Source organism: Lasioglossum baleicum, unplaced genomic scaffold (assembly GCF_051020765.1).
Source record: "Lasioglossum baleicum unplaced genomic scaffold, iyLasBale1 scaffold2028, whole genome shotgun sequence".
NCBI lineage: Eukaryota > Metazoa > Arthropoda > Insecta > Hymenoptera > Halictidae > Lasioglossum > Lasioglossum baleicum.
The window spans coordinates 1-22,873 of NW_027471087.1; the positions used below are offsets into that span (position 1 = coordinate 1).

At 29.6% G+C, this 22,873-nt stretch overlaps 3 protein-coding genes and 1 pseudogene across 3 annotated transcripts; 2 read left to right on the top strand and 2 right to left on the bottom strand.

The window, feature by feature from the left end:
* The first annotated feature begins 95 nt into the window (after positions 1-95).
* Positions 96-3,286, top strand: LOC143221182 (A disintegrin and metalloproteinase with thrombospondin motifs 7-like). The gene is made up of 7 exons (XM_076446684.1): positions 96-245; positions 323-570; positions 796-913; positions 1,134-1,396; positions 1,756-2,267; positions 2,505-2,678; positions 3,135-3,286. The coding sequence occupies exons 1-7, from the start codon at positions 96-98 to the stop codon at positions 3,284-3,286; spliced, it is 1,617 nt and encodes a 538-aa protein (XP_076302799.1).
* A 2,814-nt stretch (positions 3,287-6,100) lies between these two features.
* Bcat (Branched chain amino acid transaminase) lies at positions 6,101-9,890 on the bottom strand. The gene is made up of 7 exons (XM_076446685.1): positions 9,870-9,890; positions 8,457-8,564; positions 8,167-8,376; positions 7,710-7,940; positions 6,639-6,948; positions 6,370-6,527; positions 6,101-6,292 (listed from the first exon to the last, which is right to left on the bottom strand). The coding sequence occupies exons 1-7, from the start codon at positions 9,888-9,890 to the stop codon at positions 6,101-6,103; spliced, it is 1,230 nt and encodes a 409-aa protein (XP_076302800.1).
* Positions 9,891-14,966: 5,076 nt separating this feature from the next.
* On the top strand, positions 14,967-16,478 carry LOC143221183 (serine/threonine-protein kinase PAK 2 pseudogene; annotated as a pseudogene).
* A 3,039-nt stretch (positions 16,479-19,517) lies between these two features.
* On the bottom strand, positions 19,518-22,414 carry LOC143221186 (dihydrolipoyllysine-residue acetyltransferase component of pyruvate dehydrogenase complex, mitochondrial-like). Its single transcript, XM_076446686.1, is given in 12 exon segments — positions 19,518-19,687; positions 19,771-19,871; positions 19,961-20,145; positions 20,228-20,404; positions 20,527-20,675; positions 20,739-20,890; positions 20,968-21,140; positions 21,217-21,391; positions 21,487-21,538; positions 21,541-21,676; positions 21,819-22,000; positions 22,288-22,414. Coding segments are annotated over 12 exon segments (1,779 nt in total).
* Positions 22,415-22,873: the final 459 nt, after the last annotated feature.

The window sequence follows — 22,873 nt, forward strand, 5'->3', positions numbered from 1 at the left end:
TTGTATTTTATCGCATTCTGTAATAATGAATTACTTTTCACCGCGTAATCTACAGTCAGCCGATATTCCATGCAACTTTAATCCGTAGAATACTAATGAATATCGTCCTTATTGAAGCGGAACCCTGCGAGCTGTATTGCACCGACACGGAGGAGAGCGTGATTGTTCCATGGGGTGAAGCTGCTCTCGATGGTACGCCCTGTAACGTTGGTACCAGAGATATGTGCATTGCTGGGATCTGTCGAGTTAGTCTACTTAGATGAAAATTCCAACGGTGTTTCTTTCGTCTGGATACATTTTCAAATTGTAATTAACACCGTAGAAAGTTGGCTGTGATTGGACGGTAGATTCGGACGCCACGGAAGATCGTTGTGGAATCTGCCATGGCGATGGGACCCAATGCGAAACGGCAGGAGGGATTTACGACAAGAACGACGGTCCTGGATACAAGGAAGTCGTCGTTGTCCCCAACGGATCGAGGAACATAAAGATAGAAGAGATTGGAAACAGCAAAAATTATATCGGCATAGGTGTGCCAAACTCTGACAAGTACTTCCTTAATGGAAAACGGTTAGTAATACAATTTAATGCGTAAATAAAGTACTTTAACACCGATAGATTTAATTCTAATATTTTCAAGTAGTTTAAAGGATTCGTATAAAAAGAGATATGATTTTAAGATTTTTAGATTTATAATATTGTAAATAGTATTCGCAAACTGCATATCTTGATTTTGAAAAATACGAGAAGGATAGAAAAAGATCTAGAACTATGATTTTTATTCCAATTGAACAGGCAAATCACTTTAGCAGGCGAATACGAAGTCGCTGGAACTCCAGCTCTCTACGAGCGTGATCATGACAGAGAAAAAGTCAGAATTCCTGGCCCCATCAAAGAGGACATTGCAGTCTACGTACGTATACGATATTAACTAAATAATTCTAATTACATTCCATGACTATCCCAAAATTTTCTTTCCTCTTTTCCAAACCTATTCCACTTGCGATTAATCTGTCACCTTGTCTATCTATTTATCTGATTCGCTTGTTATCGATTTTCCAAGAGCACACATCCACCACGATTTCTCTAGCTCTTTTCTTCTCATTCTCAATAACGTTGTCCCATCACTTCAGTTGATTTCCAGAGGACACTATCGGAATTTCGGACTGCGGTACGAGTACACAGTGCCGAAGAAGGAGCCTGACCGTGCACCGGAGTACTCGTGGGTATTTTCCGACTGGTCACTGTGCACGGCCACTTGCGGCGGCGGTACGCAAACCTCGAAAGCACTTTGTAACGAAAAGAAGAGCGGGGTCGTCGAAGACCACTTTTGCGACGGCATCGAAAAGCCAGAATCGATTTTGCGGGAATGCAATCTGAATCCATGCCCGGCCAGGTAAAACGCAAACCAAACCTCGATGGAAGAGTGAAAAATCGAATTAAAGCCTTTCGATCATGGTCGTAAGAGGGTGAACTGAATCTTTATTGACCATTCGACTCGAAATTTTAACCGAATCGATCAATGAATACGATTAGATAACTTGCAAATTTATTAGTCGAATACGCAATTATTCAGTCACCGATTTCAGTGATTTTGTTTGAAATATACTTATAATAATTACTACTAATTGCTAATATCTTATTCTTAACTCCCTTGCCAGTGCATAAGACTAACGGAGTAAGCAATTTTTAAATAAACGCGTATAAATAAAATTCGAATTACAATGAAATACGGATTTATTTTGTTAAAATTAGGTGGTGGATCGGTCCATGGCAAATGTGCCCGGTAACATGCGGAGAGGGTGCTCTTCGAAAGCGATCAGTGATGTGCGTCTCTTCTGGAATGGGTCCTGACAGGTCGGACTTGGCCCTACCTGATCGAGACTGCAACCGAGACGTGAGACCCGAAGAAGTCAGCCCGTGCCTCAACTTGCCCCCGTGCAGTTCGACGGAACCACCCTTAATCGTCTATGCGGATAACAAGGATGCCTCTTTCTATAATGTAAGCTTGAACGATCAGGATGGTATCACGATCGTCGATGGCCTCACCACCGAGGAACCAGAGATTCTCGAGTTCGATAACGTGGTCGATGAAAATCCAGATAATTCCATGTATAATACTAAATCAAAGTGGTTTGTCTCGAAATGGAATCACTGTATAAATGGAAAAAGGACTAGAAAGGTGACCTGCTCGGTGCAAGGAGACTGCAATCCAGAGAACAAACCAGCCACTATTGAAGTTTGTCAAGGTGGAAGATGGCTTACTGGTGAGTTGCTTATTACCGTGATATATAAAGTGTAAAGACAATAAATGGTTATTTAAAATTTTACATTAATAAAAAAATGTCATACATATACTACTCGATAATGCGTAAATATCGATAATTCGAATCAGAAGCTTCAGATTATTATTAACTATCTCGTATAAAGTTTCGTTGTCTGGCATGTTACCAAAGATAGGATAATCCATAATAAGACCGTAATCTTTATGGACATACTTACAGGAAGATGGGGATCTTGCAATGCGAGCTGTCTAGCGAGGGTTGGTGTTAAGCACAGAGAAGTTGAGTGTCGTGATCGTATAACGGAACTACAGTCGAACGATTGCAATCCTGAGAGAAGACCAATCGATACGAGGCGTTGTTATCATAGGCGGCAGTGCGCGAATGATAAATCTGGTAATTGCATACATTAAGGACAGCGTGTAATCGTCTGAACGTATGCGTGGAAGGCTCGTGGTTTCTTTTTACTTCTGTTTAATGCGTACCTAGAAACTAACAGTTTTCATGGGCTGTTAATTACACTGGACGTTTCGCAGTGAATCAATGTCTTTCAGCGAACGCTTTACAATATATTTCTTGAAAATTGTCATCTTCGTTCATTTCTCCCATGATATCGATCATTCTAACTACACGTACACATGTATATAACAGTTTGTACAAATATATATTCATTTTCCATTGGTACAAAAATTAATACTTCTCATTTTTCCTAATAAATGTTACTTTCAAAAAATATATATTTCTTTAAACTTTAACAAAAATTGCTTTTTCTCAATCAATGAATGAATTTTTCTCCTCTTTCCATGAATGCCTTCATAGAATGAAATGTTGAGAAACATACTTTTGTTGCAGAGTGCAAGGATACAATCGTACCAGCCTCGATGTGTACGTCGTACAGACGCATGTGTGATGTTTCGTCGATCGTGCAAGACAAATGTTGCGCCACTTGCTTTAAAAAGCGAAGACACGGTCGTCACAACAGAAGACACATTCTTGATCATTAAGTACTCGGAAAGAAACATTTTAGACCAAGAAGTTTTCGATTCTTTATTGCGAGAACACTTCTGTAAAACAATCCGTCCTACGCATGTATTTACTTCTGAGAATAAGCTTGTTGAAAAATCACACAATATATGTTTCTAATATAGCTAAATTTCATTTTTTATATGTCTTTTAATAAAATTAAATTATAAAATAGCGAAGAAAATGACAAAAATTCGGAGTTATATTAACACACCGAAGATAAATTTCAGGCAAACTTGTAATTCTTGTAGTTCTAGCAACTTAACGGTGCAAAAATATAAATGTTAATTAAATTTGCAAAATGTACAAATATATGTATACAGAAACACTATATATATTTGACTTATATATAGCTAAACATGAAAACCTGTATCTAACATTATAAATATTATATTTTATTACCCTGCTATTGATAATTTTAACACGGACATGTCCAATAGCACAAGCCTATTGTAAAAGAACAAAGTGTTATACTTTTTACTTTATTATAATGGATATTATTACACTCAAAATGTCCTTCAAATATAATAAAAATATGATAAGAAAGTTTTTTCCCACTAAATGCAATGTAATTTTCTTATTTTATATATATATATAGAGTATACATAGAATAAAATCCAAATTTAATTTTTTTAAATCAATGACTCATGAGTAAAACTTTCTCAAGTAAATAATTTTTTGAAAAATAAGATAGTATCTGAAATTGATTACAAAGTACTTTATTTAATTTAATTAGTTTAATTTAAAATGATGATTTACATTTGCCTACAATATTATTTATTTGTAAGATCCGTTAAACTAGTTTATTCTTTCTTACGTGCAGCATTATATTTATTTACATTACATAAGACGTACATTGGAAATGTCATTATTCCCAGATAAAATACAGCACCAATGATTACTTTTTCCTACAATAAAAACAAAACATATTACAAGTTATAAATTTGAAATAATTTTCAAAAACTTAACATAATTATCAATTAAATCAGTTATAACAAATAATTTATATACATATTGTATATGAATACATGTATAATATAGTAAATATACATATATTTAAACATAATTATATTACAGTTCATTGTAAGTTATTTATCGTGTTTTTCATACTTTCTTATTTACAAAATTTGTATTTTAACAATGACTTGTATATAATTATATAATACAGAACATACATAATAAACTATCAATATTCAAAACTTAATTGGCTCTTTGCTCAAGAATTCATAAATTTTCCATCTCTTCTCAGAGAAAACAATTTAAAGGAAAGAACTGATTAACAATAATAGCATAATAAATTTATCTAATCTTATGTAATTATAGACTTTAAATAAAAATGTATTTTTTTAGACAATTTGTATTACTTCAAAAATAATATGATCTAATGCATCTATCTAATGCAATGTAAGTAATAATATCTTAAATATCGTTTTATGTAACCCAATGTTGTACATGAACTACTGATATAAAAACTTATAAAAATACTTTTTAAATTTTGGCCATATATATTTTTAAAATAAATAAATTGCTTGATTCAAAATGATATGCTGGATAATTAAATTATTGTCAACACTTCATTATGTAATTGCACCTATGAAAATAATACTTACATAAAATGGTGCCCTAACTCTTGGAGGTGTACCCATAATTGTCCTATTTTGAGTTTTACATATTGTCGATAATCTCGGCAGACTCCTCTGAATTGCGAACATGTTTTTCTTCTCAAAATTCGCAAAGAACGTAATTATTCAACGGACTCTCCAATTATACTTCCAATGTTGTTCGTGTGAATAATATGACACAGTGCTTAGGGAGACTTACATTGATTTCACTATTGAAAATGAAAAGGCCAATTCTCACATGAGCGGTGTTGCCATATTTTTCTTCATGTCTAGTACTAAACTCGGTTGTGATAATATTTGTATGTAAACAAAAATATTTTAATTCATTTTGTTTGTCAATTTACCAATATTACTCAACATTTTATTTAGTATAAACGTCCTAATAAATCAATTATAACCAAATTTAATGTTTAGTATTTGATACAACTTCAGACCTTTATTAACTAGAATCCACATGGTTTTCCGATTAATTCATTTGATTCAAATTAGTTACCGAAATGGCAAAATAAATTATTAAATATTAAAATTCAAGTTATTTTATTCACCTTTTAAATGCAAATAATTAGATATTTAATTTTTCTACAAGAAAAATATAAAAAATAGATGTGCATAAATATTTCTCCTTCTATTTTTTCTATTTTAACTTGTAATGTTAGTAGGTGTTAAAATTAATTCTTGCACTTGTTATTAAATTGCAAAAAACTTTTTATAACATGTGTTTTCCTTATAATTTTCGTTTGTTTCGTTAAATCACAAAGGTGGGTAATAAATAATATAAAGTTTATGTACACAAGTTTATATTTTTATATAAAACTTATATTTTTATATACTTCTTACTAATTACAAATTGTCATTCATTGTATAACAAATTTTACACATATATACATATATACACATATGTCATAGTAAAACTCAGTATTTAATAATTATTTTGTCTTCAATAATAAGCAATTAATCTCTGAGTTTTATCTTTAATACATGTTTGTTTCCTAAACAACGCTTACATATATAAATAAATAAAAATTCACAATATTCGCACAAATTTAACAATAGGAAAATTGTGACATACTGAACATCATTGTGAGATCTGAATATCATTTGCAATAAATGTTAAGAATTGCATAGAATCACTTTCGGTTACAATTATTTAGCAAATAATGAATTATTCTATTTTCATTCGATAGGTATCGTCCAAGGGTGATCTGGTATAACACCATATTGTATATCAGATAAATGTTTTAAAAACATTTTATAAACAGGATTTGAATGTTCCAATGTAGGTATATGCAATGGTCGTCCAGCAAATTCTATATAAGATACAGGGCTAATTATGCAAGCAGTTCCTGCTCCAAATATTTCTAACAACTAAAATAAAATTGTAATATTTATAATATTTAGAAAATATTTATAAAAATCATATATATTAAAACAAAAAATCTTACTCTATTCTCGGAGAGTAACTGGCAAATTTCATCCATACAAAATTTTCTTTCACTGACTTTGAATTGATTCCATTCTCTAGCTAATGCTAAAATAGAATTTCTTGTAACACCAGGGAGAATTAAGCCACTTGATAAAGGTGCTGTTATTAATTCTTTTTCTGAAATTATAAAGTAAATATTCATAAAGAATAAAAGGATTCTTTTATTATACAACATAACTGAGTAAATGAAACAAATAATTAAATGAAAAAATGTAAAATAATGCCTACCACCATCATCATTTAGAAAGAACATAAAAACATTCATAGTCCCAGCTTCAGTTATTTCACTGTCCTTTCCATAAAGCCATAATACTTGCTGCAATCCCTTTTCTATAGCTTCTCTTTGTACATGTAAAGTAGGACCATAATTGCTGCCTATTTTGTAATTACCGCAACCACCTGGCCATGCTCTTGTGTACTGTGGATCGGCTAGTAAAGATATACCGACATTTTCTTTTGTTTTTTTAAAATAAGAACCCACAGGTGATAAAATAACATAGAGTAAAGCAGATTCTGAAGATGCAACACCAAGAGTGGGCTATATTAAAATACAGAAATGGCTATATATATATAACATTCCTTTTATATTTCTAATTGATAGTTGGATAATTTCATTAATATATAAAATTAAATATTTTTTTCTAAAATATCATTTGTTTTGTATTTAAATGTTTGAAATTGTTAATATTATTAATTTAATTTATGATGTTTATGCATTATTTAATTTATTATAATCCTTTTTCAATAAAATTAATTGTTTTAAATATATATACTCTATCATCAATAATTAATAATATGTACAAATTTTTAAACTTTAACTTAAAAAAAAAAAAAATACATACCACAATTACAGCTACTGTTACATACTAATATTATCCATGATTTTAAAAATATGAATCTTACTATAAGTATAAAAACAAACATATAAAAGAACATATAATTCAGAGAGTACTTTGTATAAAATATTAAATAGAAGAATATACTTCTATTATTCTTTATTTTTAATCACTAATTATTCTTCCTTTATAGAATACAATGCATATGTCATATAGTTTCTGATTGAACTGTATCTTATGGCCCTGCCCCAACAAAAGAGCATTAAGCATCAATTTATCATGTATTATCATTAAGTATTGTGAAATATATTGCTTACTTTGTATATATCTGTTTTTATGACGTCTGTGACATCAGTGGCATGATTATTATTCCTATCATACAACTGATTAGAATTTGCAGAACTAATATTTCAATAATACCATATATTTAACAAAATTTTTGTTTTTAATTATGAATACTTACGTCTATTCCTATCAGTGTTGGGCGTATATACAGACTAGAAGCAGTAGAATGAGGAACCCATTCCTGATCAATACTAACTAATCTACAACAACATTTAATTAACTCCTCTCCATTAAAAGTAGGTAAGCCTATTTTTATTGCTGATCTATTCATTCGTTCCATATTTAGTTCTGGTCTAAATATTCTTATCTTTCCATCTATTCCTCTGTAAGCTTTCAAACCCTCAAATAACTAAAATAACAATACACTTATATAAGCACAGAATATAAAAGTTTATTATATTACTGTTAAACTATTTAATTTTTCAAAATACTAAATATCATGCAATAAAATATAGAACTATTAATTAGGAATTTAGGAACATGGAAGAATTAAAGATTATAATGCAAAAAAGTATTCCCTTTTCTTTAGCCTAATATTAGGATAGGCAGGAAATATTTCTAAATATATTTCTTACCTCTATAGCATAATGAAGTACTTTTGATGCTGGATGAAGGACTAGATTTTCAAGGGGGACAATTTCTGGTATTTGCCATCCCCCCAGTGCTTCGTGATAAAATATTTTTAACATATGATCTGTAAAATATTTACCAAATGATAATTCACTAACATCAGGTTTTGGTTGTAATTGCTGTGGTCCTGCCAGACGGACTAACAGATCTGCATACTACAAATAAAATATTTTTAAAATTTGTTGACAATAATTATCTTGCAAACCTATTTAATTTATATATTTGAAAAGCATACCTTAAAAGAACGTTCTGGTTGTATTACTTTTTTATCTCTAATTTGTAAAGATGAATTGAATTTGACATTAAATTGAAGTTGACTTAAATAATTTCCACAGGATAAAATCTAAAATAAAAAAATTTGTAAGTTTTTAATTTTTAACTTTAAAATATCTACGAATATATTTTTTAATAATATAAAATTATCATACATAAGAAACAATAATAAATACATGATTATAGTATTACATAATTTCTAATTTATATTTATGACAAACAAAATATTTTTCTTGAATTTGTAAATTACACAATAATTAGTATGACATGATTAATGATTTATTAATGCAAAAATAAATATAAAAATAATACTATTTTGAACACATGATGGAAATTAAGGCAAAAATCTCGATTCGTATCGATATCATGAAATACCTGGTTCAATGAATTGTATAACAAAAAAAGAAAGATTATTGCAATAAAGTATTAAAATTTGCAAATATAATGATAAATGAAATTGTTAAATATAAATTAAGTACAGATGTTATAATAAGGTTAGGTCAATAAAATGCATTGAGAAGTTAATTATTTTTTCCGTTATTCGTCATAAATATAAAAAAACGCACACGAAGATAAAATTTTTCCATTTTATTTTATTTTATCTTACAGCTCATTATGTTTACTTTTGTTTAATTTCAAACTAAACTCATTATTACTAAAATTGTATTCTTGAGCACGTGGTATCACACGTGTCTACATGTCACACTTAACTTTTAAGAAGACTCGTGGCAATGTTACAAGATTCGTAAAATTATGCTTCATTTAATTAAAATAATTAAAAATTTTCCATTTGTAAAATTGTTGAATCTTACAAAAATAAAAAATAGAAGACGAGACTATTATTTAAAAAAAACAACACGGTATGTCAAACGCTAAAACTTACAATATATAAATTACTATAATAATCTTTCTCGATACTAATTTTATTATACTATCATACTAATTTTTAATCTATAATTCATATTTTTTTACGAGCAATTCGTCATATATAGATTATATTTTTAAATTTTTATTTAAAATCTCTATTATTGCTTTTAATAACGGAAATAAAAAAATATAAACGAAAAATTAAACTAGAAGAATTAAACAAGCGAAACGATAGCAATAACAAACAGAATTATTGTTATCGAAAAGCTTCTAGATCTCGTTTTTAGAGAGTTTCCTTATGCGTGTAAAAATCTTACATCATCATGAAGAGACAGAGATAATTATAAAGATTTCAAGAAAAAGAATTCAGATCGTGTAAACAACCAAATCTTCTATGAGAAAAACTTTAACACCAGTATTTCATATTTTAATTTGGATTAACATTATTCTTTATATAATTACATATTTATATAAAATTTCCGGAATAATTGTGAAAAGCATAATTTACCTGACGCCGCAACTGAACCATAGTAATTAGATAGTGATGAATAACCAGGAAATATTTGCTCCTTCAGAACAACCCTTAGCGCACAATGTTTGTTACACAAATGTCAACACGCGAGTAAATATCTCTTATTATTATTTCTTTTGAATGTAAAAAAGAAAGGATTGAATCGTACTGATAATACTCAGAAAAGCAAAAAATGAAAGAGAAAAAGATTCGAAAATCTAATATGATCATAGGTGATTTTCACTCTTCAAAAATCCGAATATTTGAACTATTATTATACAACGAATCTGCTATTATATACTTGTATCCGTTTCCTTGCGTATTCTCGAATAATGTCTTTACGTTAACCATCAGTTAATATTTTATTTATTAGCAGGCAAGGGGCGTGAGAGACAGAAAGAAGCAAAGAGCCCCCTCTCTAGGTTCAGAATAAAAGAGTGGGGGGATTTGTCAGCTTAATATATATACTGTGATGTATACAGTGTTGAGAATGTTTCTATTTAATTTAACAAACTTAATGTAATACCGTTGTCTACTTATTTCACATTCTATCTAAATACGTTTCACTGCCTCGTTTTGTTAATAAACAAATGAGAATGTGATATTTGTTATTGTCAAGTAATAGATTTGTTAAGAAAATAGACATTAATCAATATAGATTCAAGAATTTCTGCAGATCGTAATTGGTAGTCAACTATTAGATATCGGTTCGCAGTAATCTATAACATATTTATTGTAATAATCTCTAACGAGCAAGACGATCTTTAAATTTGTTTCCAAAAGTGAAAAGGGGATAGTTTTCGTAAAAGTTCCCCGAAGCTATGGTGAACTTCACTATGTGACAACGATAAAATGATTACAGATGATTGGATTTAAAGACACCTTGTACATAAAAGATGAAACTCGAGAATATTGTATGATTGAGAAAGGGGAGGAAAAATTCTAGCGGGACACAATGAGTGGGGGGCAGGGAATTAAAAACAAGTTGATAATATGGTTTCTTCGGGCGATAAGAAAGGACAGCACACGCGTTGTTATTAAGAACATCGAACGTTTCTCAATTCTCAATTGTACAGAAATATTATAAATATTTACTAAATGCAGCGAATAAGGATCATTGTTAATTCGGATCTGCTGCTATCCTTTTATTACCGATTGTATTTTCCTATATCTGCAAGCCTTTCCTAAGTGAAATGCATAAGAGGACAATTTTTCCTTTTTTTACGGAATTGACAAGTACAAAAGTTTCACATCCGGCTGAAAAATTAAAAAATTTCGAATGAACGATTATAGTTTTGTTCACCTTTTTTCCGTATTAACGGTGTACAAATGTAAAAATTAATGTATCGTATTATACACGTGACAACACTGAGAATGAGATTCACGAACATCTTTTTATAGGAAGCAAACATAGATTATGCGTAAGTGCAGAGAAAGATAGTTATATGTAAGTACAATCGTCGAATAAAATGGTATTTTCATATAAATTATAGAAAATTCAATCTTAATGACGTTCTTCGATTACTGTCGATACGTTTCTAACTTCACCCTCCAATCGTAGTTGTCATCTTGTTTCACTGCTGTGGCATCTTCTTTGAAATGCAATAATGAAATGAAATAAATTATAATTATCTCTGTTGACATAAATTTACAACAAATAAACAAATTTATTAATCGTATAACAAATGATCGATTAAATTACAATTATATTGAAATATTTGAACTAAACGGTATATCTTATGTAAACTCTCAATTATATAATTAAATGTTTCATAGATTTCTTATGAAAATAAATATTTTATTGCATGTATGTTCACATGTACACGTAATTGTGCGTCTTTGCATTTTTGATTTCAAGATGTGCATGTTTTCGAATGCATTGTTATTTACAAACAAAATAGCGTCTAATAATTGACAGCGAATGATTTCCTTGTCGAGTATATAATGTTTTATATTGAGTATAGAATAATAACAGATTCGATGTATCGATACCAACTGCCTTTAGTAATACAGTAGAACACGATAAAGTAGTACATAAAGATCTATAGCTTATGTTGTTTTTCTGTAGAATCTACGTAATGTGCATGCTTGATGATGAAAACTGTGAGTAGATAGTTCCAAAGATGGTGGAGAAGGAAGACTGCGACGATTGGTAAATCTATCGACGTGAAGCTATCAGTCGATAGGTGGCAGGGTTAAACTTAGGTTTACAGGATGAAATTTGAATTGTCTGAATTCTATTTATCGACCGATTGATCCAGTCTGCTCAATTATGTTTCTACCGTCGCAATAGCTAGTAATATATAAATATATATTTACGTATAATTATGCGTAATAATACGCACTATTTATCCACTACTACGACAGGAATGAGATGTTGAGATTTGCCCCAGGATATAAGTATAAATATAGAAATAAATTTGAATTAAAACTCAGAGAGGTTGATTCATTTAGACTAATCGAAGACTTGGAAGATTAGCGAGTCACTAGAACTAGAAACTTCACTTCCTCGGTACTTCTGTATTTTTATTGCCTAACGACTATATTTTTTGTTAACACATGCAAGTTTATCGTTAAGTAGTTTATATCAATATTTTTTATAGATATAATCGAATAGTTGGAAAATTACTGAACTGCATCTTTCGCTAACTGATATGTTAACTTCATTGTTATATAACAGCGGCCTTTATAACTCATCGAATTTGTTGAATTAAAATTTAAACACATCGTTAGGAGGTAAGATTGTGCTATTACGATGTGGTGTATCGAGTAATATTTTTTTTTTTTTTTTTCGCATGTGTTACTAATACAAGTATTATATTTAATTAAATTCTAAAATCTTAATTAAGTAATTAATAAAATATATTAATAACAATAGAATACTCGGATTTATGCTTATTTTAAGTGCACGAATATTGCGTGAGACTTTCTTCGTTAGGTAGAGCAACTCCATGGATTTTCACTCTTTTCAAGTGTTAAAGCACACGTTGATTAAGCTTATCATTAAGAGATGGGATATTAGGAGTAGCAGCGAGGGTTCAAGAACGATACACGGTTAATTCTTCGTATGTAAATATGTATATTATGTATATAAAAAAGGTGATACGTAAAACATACCCTAATGACCCCGTGCAAATCTCCGTCTCTTATTCTGCAATTAATTAAGAGAAGTTAATAATACAAAATCGTAGTATAAAAGGATATATCTAAGTTGACTACAATTAATTAAATATAATGTTATTAATTGAATTAAATTCTTTTCACTTGGATACATGTAGAGAATAAAAAAAATAAAACAGATACCGTTGAATGTTTGTCAATAGCTTGCAATAAGTCTGACGAATTCCTCCGTTCGATGTTGCACGAGTCCCATTATCAGTCAACTAATTCCCCCACTAGTTGCTTCACTAGTCTCCACCTCGTACGTATAACTTATTTTAGTAAACATTATTACAGTCACATATGCATTGACGCGAATTGAAAATTTTTATTTTCTTTTATTTTTTCTTCTTTACGATCGAAATATAAAATGTTACCAACATTCAGAGGCAAAGTAGAAACCAGTTCGTCACAATATCGATGTGCATAAAGTCATATAGGTATAGAGAAAGATTTCCCTACCCCTTCAACGGAATAGTTGACAAGTAGGGGAGGTAGCTTGTCAGTTTGTCAGATTTAACTTGCAATGAGAACCTTCTAAAATTCAGAAATTTCTAGAACAAACGTTTATGTAAAACAAATTTTGCGTAATAAATTTCTATGCTTAATACAATGTAACAGTCTGACCTTGTACGAAATTTTCTTCCTTCCTAGTTTTGCTTCTCGAAAGTTATTTTTAACGGTATAATCTGTAATCATCTGCATTTGGGTAATACCCGCTGGTTCGATGATAAGAAATAAAAACTTGTATTTGATATTCTATTTCTTTCAGTGTCGCTGATTTTGTATTCGTACATCATGAAATTCCTCTGGTATTGATTATTTTCTGTCTTAGTTTCAAAAAATGTTTATACAATGCGAAATTATGTAAATAATCTCAAATATTAATTAATTGTCAATGAATCGAAGTTATTAGGTTATCTACATGCTTCTGAAATTAATTCTTCGAATATTTCGAGATATAGGTAGTGAGACAAGGATATACAGCAATTGCGTCATTTGTACGAATTTGTCGATTTAAAAGTGAAATCGACTGAATGCAATCGCGCGTGTTACTTCTACAGTTCGTCTCCATCAAGGGTATCTACGATCACACAACAATTTTGCAAATTCACTGCTGATCTGAGCAAGAATTATGAATATTATTCATCCGATGTTTACATATTTGTGTCGCAATTGTAAAGATCAGCGAGAATTTCTGAAAGTGCGGAAAGTTCCGCCGTAATCCAACGTTCAGTCCATCAATTATCGCAATTAGTATTTCCGCACGTGAAGAATTCGTCGTGAAATCTATAAACGATAATGGATCAAGATCGTCTTCACTTGTGTGCATTTCATTGGTAATCAATATTTTTGTTTACAAGTAACTATGTCAACAACATTCAGAAGCAAAAGAGAGCGAGGGAGGGGGAGAGAAAAAGAATAAGAATAACAAAATAATTTTATTAGTTCTATAATGACAAATTCTTTTGAAAGAATAAGATTGAGAAAAACATTGAAATATTTATTAATAAAAATGCATTTTTAACCAAATTCAAACATTATTGAAATGTACATTTGTACATTTGATTTAAATTTCCCACTTACATATATGCGATATTTTCTACATTAAAGATGTCGTTCACACTTCAGAAGTAGAATAAAAGTTTATACAAGGATTAATAGCTAATTTATTTGAATTTTTACGAACTTATATATCGTGTATATTACTGTTGAAATATCTCTTTTTCGAATTATACCGCCATTTACTGAATGACGTAAGTCACACTAACACGCCTTTATTGTATTTGATGTCCTGTCGATAGCATACGAGTCATGTTGTGATGAGAATCGCGATTTAAAAGCGACCGTTTCTCCTCCTATTTCTGTTTTCGGTAAAAAATCGCAATACATCGTAAAAGAGAACGCGGTAAAAGCGCGAAATTACGCGCTAAAATGAGTCTCAACATAACAAAGTTGTTCTCAAGGAAAAAAACCGGCACGGTTGACACAGTCGCTGAAATTGGTTTACCTACTGACGTGTTTCATAAGTTTCATGTGAGTAAAAATGCTGTGACAGGACAATTGGAAGGTCTTCCCGAATCTTGGATTCGTTTGCTCAATACACAAATATCAAAATCAGAACAGAACGAGCATCCTGCTGCGGCTTTGCAAGCAATCAAATTTTATAATTACTCGATTAAACGAAAGCCAGAAGAAAAAATATTTAAACCCTTCGTTACGGAAGACCTAATCGAGGAGGAATCTGAAGAAATTGATAAAATCTTATCGAAGAAATGTCAATCTGAAGATTCCGATGGATCAAGTTCTGCAAGTTCTATAGATAGCCAAGTACAGAGGTTACCAGAACTTCCTCCAAAAGTGAACAAGATTCCAAAACCAACACCACGAATATGCCACGATAGAGTGGAAAAAACTCTTACCGAAATTCTTGAAGATTTAAATACATATCAGATTGAAGATGATCAATTGCTTGAAAATGAAAGTGAACAAAATAAAATAGAGGAAAGTCCCATTTTACGGAGAAAAACAGAATGCTCAGCAATAAAGCTTAACGATGAAGAAATTTTTGAAGAACTTCGAGCTATTTGTCATAATGGAGATCCAAATCTTCGTTTTGAAAAAACTAAGGAGGTTGGGGCTGGTGCTTCAGGTACCGTATTTATAGCCACTGATATACATACCGATCAAAGAGTTGCTATAAAAGATATAGATTTATCAAAACAGCCAAAAAAAGAACTTATACTGACTGAAATTAAAGTTCTCAAAGAATTTCAGCATCCAAATTTAGTTAATTTTTTGGATGTATATCTTTTAAATGAGCATCTATGGGTTGTTATGGAATTATTAGAAGGTGGGCCACTTACAGATGTTGTTACCGAAACTGTAATGAAAGAAATACAAATTGCAGCAGTTTGTAGAGAAGTTTTAAAGGCGATTAGTTTTTTGCATACAAGAGGAATTATTCATAGAGATATCAAATCTGATAATGTACTTCTTGGAATGAATGGTGCTGTGAAAGTTACAGACTTTGGTTTTTGTGCTAATATTGATGGTGATGAGAAACGCCAAACTATGGTTGGTACTCCATATTGGATGGCACCAGAAGTGGTGACTAGAAAGCAATATGGTAAAAAAGTGGACATTTGGTCTTTAGGTATTATGGCTATTGAAATGATAGAAGGTGAACCACCTTACATGAAAGAAACACCTTTAAGAGCCTTATATTTAATTGCTGCTATTGGTAAGCCTTCTATTCCAAGATGGGATACATTAAGTCCGACATTTCAAAACTTCCTAGAAAGATGTTTGGCAGTTGAAGTTGATGAACGAGCAACTGCAGATGAGTTATTATCCCACCCATTCTTAGAAAACTGTGCAGAATTAACAAGTCTGATACCATTGATAAGAACCGCGCAAAGAATACTTCAAAAAGTGTTCCACTAAATAATTTCTTTTAAATAGGAATCAAACGTGTATTTTTGTTTTGTTATACATATAGTTAGCCTTTTGATTATGTGTATAACATTGTATTAATATTATTTATATAATGCAAGGAGTATTTTACATGCTGCACAAATAATTTAGATATATTCAATGCAGTGATTTTATGTATTTTACAATACATGCACATCTATTATATCTATATCAATGTGTTACCAAATTTTCAATAGAGAGTATATCAATAAGTTAGTAATGAAGAAATTACTAGAATATAATTTTTAGGAAGTAATTATTCATTTATTACATTAATTTTATAATAAAACATATGCAATAGATTAATTTCTATTGCTTGAGTCATTGGAAAAATTATTATTGATATAAGTTATTAATAATTATTTCACGTGCAATATCTGTTGTGTAAGAAGTTGTGAGAGATATTGAAAGAGTGCAATTTGTCACCATTTTTAAAAGAAAGTAGGTGCAGGAAAAATACAAGTCAGTCAGTGTGCTAAGAATACGTTTGGCGTTTTATATTAGATTAAGACTTTATTTTTGAATTGTTTGCATTTATTGTATAACAAAGTGTAACTTGTATATCATTTTTACTAAAATATTGTACTTAGTTTATTTAAGAACTGAAAGTGCTCTGTATGTGCACATAGTATCTGTCAGGGGTAGAATAAAAACTTATTTTATACTTGACAGCTGTTAAAGCACAGTAGAAAATAATTATTCCAATTTAGTTATAGTACAAATTAAATTTATAATATTACTTTAATAATTTTACCAATTGATATCCTGAATGTACATCATGGATTATTTCATCTGATGTATTTACTATTCATATTTTTTTTAATTGCATTCCTCCCTTATTTACAATTGTATAATTTAGTCAATCAAGTTATGCCATACATTTTTAATCAAACAATTCATATAAAAAATGCGTATTATAGTAAATATTATTTAATATTTGATATATCATTATCTAAGTACACAAGGAAGACTGCTCCTTTGTAAAAAATTCTACGATCCTCTTTTTGGAGGAATATTTTATTATGATAGTGAGAAGCACCTTGTGGTTCAGTGTTATAAGCACATGTATTAATAACCAAGTATTGGAAATAATGTGATATACAACACAAAATGCATTTTTTTAAACGATTTTGTAGTCTCAGCTAGATTTACAAGATTTTACCAAATTTTATATGCTACTTTTTGAGAAATTTTGTATTTGTATTTTAGAACCTAATCTTATCCAAATCAGATGCCAAATTTCAATAATTACTATTCTATCATATGGCTACCACGAACTATGTATATAACGTATTTTAAAAAAATGTTTGAATTCATAATATGATTAAATATTATCTATATCTAGTTTAAGACCTGAACAGTAATATCACAACTGTGATAACAGACACTGAGTCCTGTTATATTATATTTCTGTATTTAATATTAATCATATTATTTTTGTCTTGTGTAATTAAATATTGCATGTTCGTTCAATATCAATATGATTTAATTTGATTTCAAGTTATAAACACTGGTGTAAAATCATATATAACAATTCAGTATGTAATACCAATATTTTAGTTATTTAAGCATTTAACAACCAAATGAAAAATATATTTAGCATTTAATTATATTTATGTTAAAATGATCGATTCAAAGATTTATTTAAAAAGAATGAATGTAAAATTAGTTGGACATCTGTAACATTTGTGCCTTATCAAACGAATACATATGGTTCTATATGAATTGCCTTACAAATACTTTTATCAGGGATAATTCAATATAAAAAAGCTAAATATAATTATCTATTCATAAGTAATAGTAGCATAAAAAATTTATAAACTTTTTAATTGTTTTAAATACTGAATGTACATGTATTATTTTTAAATATATATATAAAGAAACATCACATCGTTTTAACAATAAATATTTTATTTACAAGATATTGTTATAATTATGATCTTGTACATTTTACTAGTCCCAAAACTTTCTTAAACCACACTGAAGTTTTCAATCATGCATAATATTTTTAATATAAAAAAGAAAATTTTCTATATATATGATATATATATATATATATATACACACATTATGTATACAAATTTTTATGTTATATTAATGCACAAAAAATAAAGCAATTTGTATTAAGAGAAACGCTATGTATATTCGTTATATTGCATGAAAGAAATTACAACAGTGTGGCCATGGTTTTATTAAAATAAATATATAAATAAATCAATTAATATACAAATTACCTAGTTACTCACATGAAAGAAAATTATATGTATCAAATATATTGTTTGTAAATAATTTAAGTAAATTCGTAAGAATTTATATCATTCCGAAGTTTTAATATGAAAAAACCAATTTCATTATCATTTTATATATCATTTTCTAACATTTTTTTTACACCTTTTTACATATTAATCCATTACTATATATACAGATACTGCACAAGATTTTTCTATACATATTAAAAGAAACATTAAAAAGTTTTCACTAATCATAAAGTTCTAAGGAAATGTAGAACACATTAAGTAATAAAGGAATATAATAATAAAATATATAATATTGATTTAGTACTTCAATCATAATGTCTCTTACATTTCCATTAAAACATTTTATACAAATATAAATGAGAATATGGCCATTCAATTAATTGTTATTCTAAACTTCTTTGGCAGTATTTGAGCAGATAAATAACATTTTTCTCTTCTTTTTTTTTTTTTTTTTTTTTTGTTTAAGATCTGAAGTTTTAAAATAACTTACACAATTTTTTAAATTGTATAAATTAAAATCTTTTAATTTTTGAAAAAATTCATAGTTTTACTATTACTCATATACTACTTATTACATATATTTGTATTAAATTATAAATCCTTCAGACCTATTTTCAAAAAATTAGAGTTGTAAGGAAAACTAAAATATATCTAAAACCTAAACCCTAAATCATTTTTTTTTTTTTTTTAATAAATCTTTCAAGATTTCATTTAAGATTTTTTTTTAAGTCTTGCAAGATTTAATTAAAGGTCAGTCCTGTGCATACCTTAGAGCTCGTAATTTACCAGCAACGAGGAAACTGGGATCTTCCAACATAGCTCTTAAAACAGCCAAAAAGTCTGCAGCTTGTTCTTCATCAATTGCTCGTCTATCGTACGATAAGGTTGTTGACATTTTCATTACTTTTTGTAGGGCGGCATCTAGAAAATAATTCATCAATATTTCTTGCACTTTTTTTATGGCTATATAAAAAGAAAAAATGTAAATCTTTTTATGCTGCTACCTAGTTCTTCCCGACCAGATCCAACTGCAAGTATTGCCGTTTGAGGAGGATTTATAATGGCACTGAATTGCTTGATACCAAACATTCCTAAATTGGATATTCTGAAAGATATTATAAATTATATGTAAAATACAATTTAGAATTTCATATTTATGAACTTGTAATAAATTGCATAAATTCATCTATTTACGTGAATGTTCCTCCTTGAAATTCTTCTGGTTTTAATCGACCATTTCTAGCTTTCTCAGCTAATTCTTTAATATTATTTGAAATATCCGCTACACTTTTAGCTGAGGTATCGAAAATAATTGGCGTAATAAGTCCTGTTTCTGTAGCAACTGCGATAGAGATATCAACCCTTGGCATACGAGTTATCTATTAAAAAATATGGTACATCAAACTTGTTAATATTATTTAATTAATACATTTCGACAATTGTACTAAATTATATACTAACTTGGCCATTTTGATACAACGTATTGATAAATGGACATTCGATTAATGCGTGTGCCGCTGCTTTCGTAATGAAATCGTTTATTGAAACTTTAATACCGTCAGTTTTCAATTCATTACGAATTTCATTTAGTTTATTGATTTTAATATCGACAAATGCATAAGAATGCGGTATAGTGCTCTGAAAAATTTATATAATCAAAATGTACGTTAGAAGTGTATCTTCTATTATAATGTTACTAATAAGATATACATATGAAATTTTGTTAAATGTTAATGTATTAAAAAAATTTATATTTATACCTTTGATTCTCCAAGTCTTTTTGCAATAACACCGCGTATGTTAGAAACTGGAATATCTTCATAAGCAGAGGGGCCACCACTAGGTACATGTACTTTTGCAGGACCAGCACTTGGTTCTTTTTTACCTTTATCAACTTGAGGTGCTGGTGCTGTTTAATTAAATAAGAAATTTTAGTTCGGTGTACACATTTTGACCGCGTGTTTTTTTATACCTGTTTTTGGTGCAACTTTCTTCACATTATTTGCTTGAATATAAGTTAAAACATCACTCTTCAACAATCGATTAGGTCGGCCGGTTCCTTTGATAGATTCTGCATTCAACCCATATTCTTCTAATAAACGTTTAACTGCTAAACCATACACTCTGAGAAAAAAGTATAATAACAAATAACATAGAGTTTGCTAGATAAACTAGAAAATCATTACATTTTTTATACATACTGTCCACTTGGTGCAGGTATTTTATCTGATGCAGCTGTTGCAGATGGGGCAGCTGCAGAAGCAGCTGCAGGTGCTCCAGTTGTTGTTGGAACAACAACGTTTTTCCAATCCATTCCTTTTTCTACTGTGATGGCAATTAATTGTCCTACTTCTACTTGATTTCCTTCGGGAACCTATTACATAAATCTTTGAATAAACATTCAATTTTTGAAATAAGACATAACTGAATATTCTATAAAAATCATATACAAGAATTTTTGCAAATACGGCTTCCTCTTCAAATTCAAAAGTCATAACAGCTTTGTCTGTCTGGATTTCTGCCAGTGCATCTCCTGGTTCTATTTCTTCTCCTTCCTTTTTAAGCCATTTTACTATTGTCCCTGAAGTCATTGTTGGCGATAGTGCTGGCATAGTAACATTTATTCTGAAAGTAACAATATTTCGTATGTGAAATAGTAATGGGACGAAGGACTTGAAATATGGATAAATATAATATAAATTACTTTAATAAATACATACTGGCCAGGAGGTGGTTGAGCTGGTGCACTTGTAGGGGTGGTGTCACTGCTGACGGAGAAGGTGGTGGTGGTGGAGCAGCAGAAGCAGTTGGAACAGTATCTGGCATTTCCACAGATTTCCAATCTTCATCTACATCAACAGTAAGTGCTATTAATGTTCCTACTTTGATATCTTTAACTCCTTCTTGCACCTGATAAAGCATTATATTAAGTCATTATTAAAATGATTTTGTAAGATATAAAGATGTAATGTTAATTATATTAGAGAAAGTATATCATAACAGAAATATAATTTATATTCATTGTGACTGTTTAATGTTTTTCAAATCTTACAATTATTTTTGCAAGAATACTCTCATCATCAACTTCCATAGTAACAATAGCTTTATCAGTTTGAATATCAGCAAGTGCATCTCCTGCATCGATTTTGTCACCTTCCTTTTTGAGCCATTTGACAATAGTACCACTTTCCATAGTAGGTGACAAGGAAGGCATTAAAACTTCCTTTCCCTTGACTAAAAATAAATAAAAACTTGTACGACACAGTGGAAAAATCATATAAAAAAATTAATATAATAATTGATTGCATAATCAACTTTAACAATGTCGCGAACACATGATTATAAATTGAAGTGAATGAAAAATAAAAGGAATATTTGCTTTTATTATCTTCAATGTTTCAATTGACACGATAATTAAGGTTATTTCGAATAAATATAATTTGAAATATGTAACTGCATGTTAACCTCAATTCCATCGCGAATAAGTGTGTTAACAAAGTATTTCTGAATAAATTGCATACCATCGAGGACCCAGCTTGTATGGAAACATGATCGTTGATATTTTAACGGCACAAGAATTCGAGGTATTAGACGATTATTGTTTTTAATAGATAAAAGCGCAATCCTAGGTATCATCATTTGCGCCATTTTTGATATGAAGCAATTAAACTAAGATTTGTCTCGCTACGCGTATAGACATGGAGATTGCTTAGAGCAATTTTGACCTTCACAATGAGAATCTGTTTATTAGAGGGGAACGTCCCCCACTTAATGCACTTTTTAATTATATATTCATTATTGTCTTAACAATGAATATTAAATGATCGACATTTTTCTCAGAATATTTTCTCAATAAAACGATTTTATACTACCTTACACTATTAAGCAAAAAACTACATATCTTCATTTAAATTTCGGATTTATTGGAGTATCGTGCGTAACGATATACATATTCATTACACACGTGGTCACTTATATAATAGCACTATATAAGCACTATATATAAGATAGTAAAGGTAATCATGAATTATTGGATATGTTAAATATTTATAGATATATAATTCTCATATATACTTATTTTCGATATAAAATTTATTTTGTTTATAG

What these genes read in the sequence shown, in the direction of transcription:
- LOC143221182 (XM_076446684.1), top strand. Translation starts at nt 96, where the DNA reads ATGAATATCGTCCTTATTGAAGCGGAACCCTGCGAGCTGTATTGCACC. An exon ending in GCATTGCTGGGATCTGTCGA is followed by an intron (nt 246 to 322) that starts GTTAGTCTACTT and finishes TTAACACCGTAG; the next exon opens with AAAGTTGGCTGTGATTGGAC. An exon ending in AAGAGGACATTGCAGTCTAC is followed by an intron (nt 914 to 1,133) that starts GTACGTATACGA and finishes CCATCACTTCAG; the next exon opens with TTGATTTCCAGAGGACACTA.
- Bcat (XM_076446685.1), bottom strand. Translation starts at nt 9,890, where the DNA reads ATGGTTCAGTTGCGGCGTCAG. An exon ending in TACTTCATTATGCTATAGAG is followed by an intron (nt 7,941 to 8,166) that starts GTAAGAAATATA and finishes TTGTTATTTTAG; the next exon opens with TTATTTGAGGGTTTGAAAGC. An exon ending in CTTTCTAAATGATGATGGTG is followed by an intron (nt 6,528 to 6,638) that starts GTAGGCATTATT and finishes TTATAATTTCAG; the next exon opens with AAAAAGAATTAATAACAGCA.